The sequence below is a fragment of the Pomacea canaliculata genome, linkage group LG9, assembly GCF_003073045.1.
Source record: "Pomacea canaliculata isolate SZHN2017 linkage group LG9, ASM307304v1, whole genome shotgun sequence".
NCBI lineage: Eukaryota > Metazoa > Mollusca > Gastropoda > Architaenioglossa > Ampullariidae > Pomacea > Pomacea canaliculata.
The window spans coordinates 16,374,420-16,383,011 of record NC_037598.1 but is presented as its reverse complement, the minus strand read 5'-3'; the positions used below and the strand labels follow the sequence as shown (position 1 = coordinate 16,383,011).

At 43.1% G+C, this 8,592-nt stretch overlaps 1 protein-coding gene across 1 annotated transcript; it reads right to left on the bottom strand.

The window, feature by feature from the left end:
- Positions 1-2,550: 2,550 nt before the first annotated feature.
- Positions 2,551-8,199, bottom strand: LOC112572659 (betaine--homocysteine S-methyltransferase 1-like). The gene is made up of 8 exons (XM_025252434.1): positions 8,074-8,199; positions 7,003-7,093; positions 6,363-6,553; positions 5,253-5,447; positions 5,010-5,121; positions 3,683-3,861; positions 3,432-3,513; positions 2,551-3,119 (listed from the first exon to the last, which is right to left on the bottom strand). The coding sequence occupies exons 2-8, from the start codon at positions 7,019-7,021 to the stop codon at positions 2,833-2,835; spliced, it is 1,065 nt and encodes a 354-aa protein (XP_025108219.1). The 5' UTR covers positions 7,022-7,093; positions 8,074-8,199; the 3' UTR covers positions 2,551-2,832.
- Positions 8,200-8,592: the final 393 nt, after the last annotated feature.

The window sequence follows — 8,592 nt, the reverse complement described above, 5'->3', positions numbered from 1 at the left end:
GAGTGAGAAACAACTTTTGAGTGTACCGTTTGATACCTCCTTCCTACCTGTCTCTCTTTAGATGAATCATACATTATGAACAGACAAAGTATTTAAATATATATATAAAGCAATCGACTGTATTGTGCAATGACATTTAAAGGCAATTCACATCACTCTGATCTAACTAATATCCAGTTTGATGTTTCATTAAACGGTTAAAGGATATCTCTTTTTGTCTTTTTCGGATGACGAATGAAAGAATGGCAAAATCATCTCCAGATTATGAGTATATTGAGACCAAATCCTATCTTGGAACTGTAAAAGGTAGATCGAGAAATGTAAAGAGGAGAGTGTGACTGACTGGTGACACATCAAACCGTCACTCCTATCGTGATACAACAAACCTATAATGAACAAATGTGTACTCAGCGGTATTCATCTATCAGATGTAAAATGAAAAGTTTGGATTCGATCTCGAGCCATTTCAAAACCTGTCAACGTTGTGAATGTGGCGATTTTTAACTTTTTCATCTAACGCCATAACGATGGTGTCCCATTGACTGCAAAATCGTTTTCTTAATTTTTTTTTTTTTTTTTTTTTTACTTTATTCTTAATGTTCTCCCGTTCACAACACACGTCAATCACGTGATCACTGTCGGTTGTCTCCTGGATGACAATGGTATCCTGTTCTCGTGCACGACTGTCAGATGGCGTTACTACGTGGGTCTAGCTAGGTACCTGATGTACCTGATCCCCAGCTGGGAATCATAACAGTTAATGGGTCATGACAGCACCTGTTCTTGTCCTTCTCTCACTCTTACTGCAGAGGCTCTTGTGGTTCCGTCACGTTGACTCTGTTGCACGGGGCTACTGCAGTGTCGCTGATGCACTTCGTAGTAGGATAATAATAATAATAACAATAATAATAAATACATCTGGGAATTTACCGCTACCGAAGAAACATTTTAAAAGAAACATTGTGACATCCTTCTCGAACATCGGTATTCAAACTTCGGAGCTGTAGGTCAGGGTTCAAGCTACACTCCCGCACTGGTGGGTGTCGCAACAGACTTTTACACAAGTACCAGCATGACCATCACACAAGTACCGGCATTCTTCTTGGACTACACTGACAATCGCTCATGCGTCAAGCTTGAAGAGAAAGCTTTTCGACTTCCAAATACATTCTGCACTGTTGGATGGGTGGCAGGTGTGGATTATAGCAGGTGTGGTGCACACCCCTAACCCTGGTCTGCCCATTTGACTCTAGTGAGTCTAGTCTGTGTTGCTGTTTGGTGTTCATCATCTGATGTTAAGTCCATGTTACTTTTGGTGACTGATCTTTGTGACCGAACTCTATATTACAGGAAGAAGTTGCATAATACTGACCTTGACAGAACTGGGCACTGAGATTTCTTTTTTGTTCTTTTCAGAGCTGTCATTGGAGTCCTGACCACATTTTGCAAGTTAAATATTAAAGAATTGGTTATGTGCCTGAGTATTACCATTATTTACAATTTACGGTAAACATTTTTGTCCAGGTAACATTACTGCACATTAAATGACAGGGCAGCTAGCCACACACAGCTTGCTGAAAGATGCCCGTGAATATGGTTCTGGTAAATAAAATGTTTGCCGACTTCCACATCACAAAAAATCTCACAGGCACTAATTCATTTTAGAGAAGCTGTGATCAGCAGGTTTTAAGAAGGGGAAAAAAAGGTTCACTTTCTTCAAAACTTTTAGGCCAATGCTTGAAATTGTCATAAAAGGCAATGCTCTACCCAAGTTTGAATGTACTAGTCCTTTTCAGAAGAAAATCGAATTTAAAAAAATTACTAAAAAGTAAATAAAGCTGTATAAACTAAGTCAGTTCCCATGATAATGTGCGTTTGCTATTTAATTTTAAATAGTATTCCATTTCAAGAGGCATTAGATGATATTTGTTGACTTTTTGTAGTTTCATTGTTTATTGCACAGTTGTGTGTGTGTGTCTCAAAACTCACCATAACACAACTGAACAGTCCAGTCTGGGCTGATGGCGCGTCTTCACCACTGAATTGCTGCTGGACTTGGTGTCACGAAAGGTTGAATTCTCCAAGCAGCAAACGTGATACAATGACATGTGATGGTGATTACATAAACATGTTGTTTATAAGTTGTCGATTCTGAGAAAGCTCACATATTTCGGGATTCCAAACAATTTAGTCTCGGGTTTCAGACCTGCACCGGACTGCTGAGGCAGGTTTCCCAGAAACATGAGAAACTCTGGTGTCGCAAATAATGTGCAACTATCACATGAACACTTTCAGCTAGGTCAAAGGTCTTTCAAAGAGGTCTGTAACAACCAGCAATGAAATTTGTTTTTTTGGCAAAAAGTATTTTGAGTAACTCACGAACCGCTTTTTCGCAAAAAAAACAAACAAAAAAACAACCAACCAACCAACCAACCAAACAAACAAACAAACAAACAAACAAACAAACAAACAAACAAACAAACAAACAAAAACCAAAACAAAAAAAAAAACAACCAAAAAACAACAACGCTAGAGAACAAAGTGCAAATGTGTTGAAGGTATTAGTTTTTTTAATACGCAAGCGCATGTACATACACACATCTATGCATTTAACCCTGGAAACAAATCACACAGATCTTTCGATTCTTGTACAGGCACTATACTTATATGGACCACGGTATTTTTTTTTTCAGCGATGTGATAGGACCCTACATTTCTAGCAGAAGATGCAGAAGAAAACTAAGATCTCGATTTACCCTCCCATATAACTGTCGTTTGTACTGTTGCTGATGTTTTTTGTGGTAAGTACATTTTCTAGGTGGCTACTGCAGACTACTCATTGCTGGCCCCTAAGATGGCCTCCCTCAGGCCCTGCGTGTAGTAGGTTGAGCTACGTGTACCATCTCCCCAGATGAAGTGCTCCTTCATGTTGGGGGAGAAGCGGCTGGCGGGTGGCTTCCTGCCGCACTCCTCCGCCAGCACGCGCATGTAGTGCGAGGCGTTGCCGCAGCACAGCCCCAGGTACTGCACCCCGAGCTCCTGCGCCTCACGAGCAAACTCCGCGATGTCGGTGCGAGAGCAGGCCACCGCCGGCAGGTCCACGGGGAACACCCGCTTGCCTGAAAAAATTGAGAAAAGAGTGAAAATTTGTGTTTGATTCCGAGTTAACAGTTACGGGACAACCTTCGATCTCCTCCCACTTCATGCAAGTACTCATCAAGTTACAAATGACATTTATAAATCTAGGGATATTTTCAAATTGGAGATAAACACTGTGATTTATTGCACCTCATGCCAGGACTGTGTCTGCGAAATTCATTTTACTTAACTGCACGAAGTCTGTAATTCCATTGAATTGTCTGCTTTAAGGAGATCTCTTCAAAAGCATACTAAACTACTAAATTCCTCCTTAGGAAATGCTCATCTCATACCTGTCTGTGGGTCGGTCAGTGTTTGCATGGACGGTTCTTTGTCCGTTGTCCTGTAGGGCACTGGCAGCGCCATTATCGGGCCCTGGAACAGCCAGCAGACGACTCCGCCAGTTAGAACATTAAAAGAGGAGAGCAGTCATGAACAGCAGAATCAGCAGACAACAGAAATCACAGCAAACCTGCAAGACTCGGTCAATAATAGCACCAGATGGCATATGCCTGAACCAGTGAGCCGTGAAGTCTGTGCTCACCTTGCACGCTCGCCGGATTTCCTTCATGATGCGCAGCGTCTGGCGAGGGCCTCGCGCGCAGTTCAGACCCACGACCGCCGCCCCCGCCTCCTCCAACTGACGGCACGCCACAGGGTAGGGCACCTTGTCAAAGGTCACCTCATCCTCGTGGGCACTCAAACTTACAGCTGCCGGCAGTCCTAACACAGAGATCCCGTGAGAGGGTCAGTGTACGACGATCCTTCCACAATTCCTGTGAGTTGATAGTTGGGAGTAGGTCGATCTGTCGGTATGTATCATAGGTATGTCGCTGAGATCCCGTGAGGGTTGTCCTGCTATAAAGGTTCTGCGAGTTTAATAATTTACAGAAGTCAACCCCGTCCCAGAGATCCATGAGTTGGGTCAGCCTACACCAACCCTGCCAAAGAGATCCCATGGGTCTGCTGTAACCCTATCATAGGTAGGCGGCAGTCTTATCACAGAGATCCCAGGTTTGTGGGGGACTCAACTAGGATACAACACTCGGGATGTGAAGAAAGTATAACGATGGCACATCATCAGTACACCTCGCCATTACAGTTGTCAATGGATGTGTCAGCTGTAAGTCGAAGACTGTTAATAAGATTACAGTTATCGCTGGAATTGTTCTCGATGACAGTCCTTTCATCAACTTTTGTCTCACAGAGAATGAGGTAATGTACTCAGTGAACATAAATACATCCAGTGACTTGTTACTATCGTTTGATTAACCAACATAAATACATCCAGTGACTTATTACAGTGTTCCCTCGTTTATCGCGGGGGATCGGTGCTATGATCAGCCGCGATAAACGAATTTCCGCGAAATAGGGACATACATGCAATAATAATATATACATGAAAAACAATATCATGTGAGTGTAAAGTAATATAGTAATCATGGTATTAATACAGTACAATAACAAATTAGTGTAAAAAAATTTTTAACTGTATTCAAAGAAACCCAAAAAACTGATGCGAACTGGCTGCGAGATGGGAGACAACAATCATGGCTCGTCGCTTACGCCTATCAATGGATTTCTGTTACACAATTATTTCTTTCTTTCTATCTACAAAATAATCATGGTATTTTAATAAAAATACTAATACAGCTTCATTTTTCGTCTTTTTCCTGTTGAAATATCTATGGTATTTTGTAGAACGACAATTCCCAGCACGAAAATATCGATCGATACTTCACTCAAAAAAAACCGCGAAGTAGTGAATCCGCGATAGATGAACCGCGAAGTAGCGAGGGAACACTGTACTATCGTTTGATTAACCAACAGAATGTGTTCTTTACTATGTTTGATGTTGGTGCACCACCTACCGTTTCCGTGGGACTTGATGACGTCAAGAGCCAGCAGGGCCTCCCCGACCTCGCTGAAGGTCTCGGCCACGATGTAGTCGGCCCCCTGCTTGACTGCCCACTCCAGCTGTTCCTGTAGCACCAATAAACCAACAAAACCCTGTAGAAACTACAGAAGGAGCCTGGAAGTAAATGTTAACAGTACAAGACCTACGTTTGCACTGACCCTTCAGCAAAAGAAAGCTTTCAATGAAACTGTCTCACCTCAAATATTTTTCGGGTTTTCTCCAGGGCCGTGGGATCGTCGCGCTGGTACACGGTGGTGTTGCACAGGTTGCCGGCCATCAGTGTGCCTGTGGCGGTGGCCACCTGACGGGCCAACCCTAGTGCCTCCATGTTGAGGCGCTCCAGGTCTCCCTCCCGCCCCACGAGTCGCAGCTTCTCTCGGTGCGCATAGTACTGTAGACAGACTGGTCATTACCCGTATGTGTCTACAGTACACCGACAGACAGCTCAAGTATGTACATGTTACAGTACACCGACAGGTGAGACACAGTATAATGTACATGTTACAGTACACCGACAGACAGTGCATGTACATGTTAAAGTACACCGGTAGGTGAGACCTGTTATTTACGTGTTACAGTACACCGACAGTTGAGACCAAGTATGCACATGTTACAGTACACCGACAGACAGTACAAGTATGTAATGTTACAGCGACAGGTGAGACCAAGTATGTAGGTATATTAATTGTGTAGGGATAGACATAATTATCCTTACAATTATCTATATGTTTACAGTTTTCCCCATGAACAGATGGGTCATTGTAAATATGTCTGTAGTACTGTGTACCGACAGTTAAAGAGGTCAGTACAATAATTTTTATCCATAACACTATACCTACCCATTCACAAACAGACCATTATAAGTATATATATATATGTGTGTTTGAGTGTTAATACTGTCCACCCACAAACTGGTTTGTACAAGGATTTATCGCCTTTGTCCACAGTACTGTCCACTAACAAACAGGTAATTACAGGTAACTGTGTTTCTGTGTCTAGTATATCGCATGAAATGGCTCGTGTGTCTGTACATACATATCGCATGAGACAGTCTGTGTGTCTGTAGACATGAAACAGCGACTAAAAGATCACAGACCGTAGTGTAGTCACTCACGTACTTTCACTTGCTCTGACCACCGTTAGTCTCTTACTTCAGTCTGTGTATAATGAGTAATAAGTCAGCCACGTGTTTAAAAGAACTGTTCATGGGCAGATTTTTCTTGTGTGTGTGGAGCTAAGATGCAGGGGTAGGATACGTTTCAAAATGCGCCATGGTGGGATTTAGAAAACAAACAAACAACACAACTTGCAAAGCAACCACCACGTCGCTCCCGGCGTGGACGAACTCCTCATACAGTCCTTTGACCACATCGGGGTGTTCAAGAATCACTTCGGGTACAAAGGCTCCTGCACGTAAATAACCGCGTCTCTCCAACTCGAAGATGTAACCTTCCGCCACCAGCACGCGCTCACCACGCGCCAGCCGCTCCACAAGACCTGGACACGCAGTCAAACACGAGGTTAGTGAGGTCAAAGGTCAGCGTTTGTCCAGTTATATTCTTCTTGACCAGCCCCGCCCAGCTCTCAACTCTGTCTGGCAATGGTTGTTTTTTTTTTTTTCTCTATAGATGTCACAATATGTCAAAGATGAGCAATTAAGCTATTGAAATGGTAATATTTTAAAGAACAACTTGCCCCTCGACCTTATGTTACAGAAGTGTATGTGTGTGTGTTATTTTAGTCTTTAATTACTTTTTAATTACTTTAATTACTTCATATCACTTTGTGGTGATAAGCGCTGTCTTGGGTTATGATTAATGTTTGTGTGATTCTTAGTGAGCTAAAATTATCTACATGTATTTATATTTGGGTTTTCACGTTCTAGCTATTATCAAACCACAATTCAGCCATCAGCTGTGAATTTAAACCTCCAAAAACACACTTACCATTCGCCCCTTTAGACATTGGAGACGCTTCTTGATGGCCCTGATGTTGGCTCCGATGTCAGATGAGGTTAGTTGGTCTCACTATCGGATGCTGAAATGATAGTTTATAGATTAGGGCTGGAGCAAGAACACCTGCATCTTTATTCTGAGAAGTGTTTGTGATGTAGCTATCCAGTGTGATGACATCGCCATGCGTTAAGTTTGTTTTCTAAAAGTTTTGTTTGGTGCAAAGCAGCACACGTCAGCTTCCTGGCATTGCTGGCAGTGTGGAGGGCTCTGATTCACGGGTGAAGACAAGTATTCGAAATCGGGTAGTTCAGAGTCTTTCCGAGAATACAGCACTGGTTTATCTCCGTAGACAAAGAGGCACGAGGTTGCTAGAGTGATGTAGATGAAGAAGGTCCTCCTCTAGTGCCTCTGGCACAGACACAGCTCGGGTGTGACACAGTCCAGATCAGTGGAAGGTGTTCACCGACTCTCTCACCCAAGTCAGTCGCGGTACCCGGTGTGGTCATTTCACCCTCGAGTCTTCGTACAGATGTGTCTCACTCTCAGGTTTTCCCACCCGATGACAGATATCTTGGCATCGCAACCACCCACTTTGTCTCATCGACGCCCGATAGTTGGGTGGTGGACATCTGTTGAGGTAAACACAACTCCTGCAGCTCTCTTACCAAGCTCAGTGTGGTCATCCTGCTAGTCTGGCTCCACTAGTAGACGACAGATTTGCTCTCAGTTTCTGTGGGCGCCCCCTCTTGCCTTCCGAACAGTTCACACTTAAACATATAGCACTTACCTGACAAACCATCTCAGGCAAATATTTTTGTGAAAAGAATCTCAGCTTTTAGTACTCCTGCCACTGTGGCCACTTACAAAGGAAAATGAAAACTATTCTGTTTGATGTAAGGAACAGAATCTTGAATTAATGGCGGATTAAAAAAATAGTGTTTAAAGTAAATCATTTAGCCTTATTAAAGGATACTAATCCTAAAAAGTGGTTTTGTTACACGCAGAGGATCAGTCTCCTTGTAAGAAAGTCTTCTATCGCCCTAAACAGGGTTAGCTCAGTACCTTCAGGGAGTTCTCCTACAGCACGCTGAAGCCGCTTCTGTGAGGTTTCTAGTCCAGGTAAGCTTTATATCACTAGACTCAAGACAGCAAGGCAACACGCACTACTGAGGCCACACATGCACAGTCACGAACGCACGCATATGTAGGGACGATCAAGAACAGTACGCAATGTACCGTTAGTCGCAGTAGCTTATCTTCAGACTGAGATATATACATGACAAAACACGACACACGTGTCATGTGGGACAAGGAGCCTGTAACGGGTCACTGTGTCAATTAAAATACTGCACACCGGTCAGCTCACCCTCGATCAGTTGGGCCTTACTTGCACCTGGGACTCCTGTCTCTCTCTCACACACACAAACACACCGGCGAGGGTTTATGATTCAATGATTCCTATGATCGTGTCTGATCACTATGTTAAATAACGAACGAATCATGTTCACATCTGAGGAATTGTAAAGTTTTGAGAGACCTTTGATACGATTTATTTCAATAATTACAGGGCCAACTGTTAGA

Coding starts and splice junctions, on each gene's coding strand:
- LOC112572659 (XM_025252434.1), bottom strand. Junction 3,862..5,009: donor CATCAAGTCCCACGGAAACG/GTAGGTGGTGCA, acceptor TCTCTGTGTTAG/GACTGCCGGCAGCTGTAAGT. Junction 3,120..3,431: donor ACTGACCGACCCACAGACAG/GTATGAGATGAG, acceptor CAATTTTTTCAG/GCAAGCGGGTGTTCCCCGTG.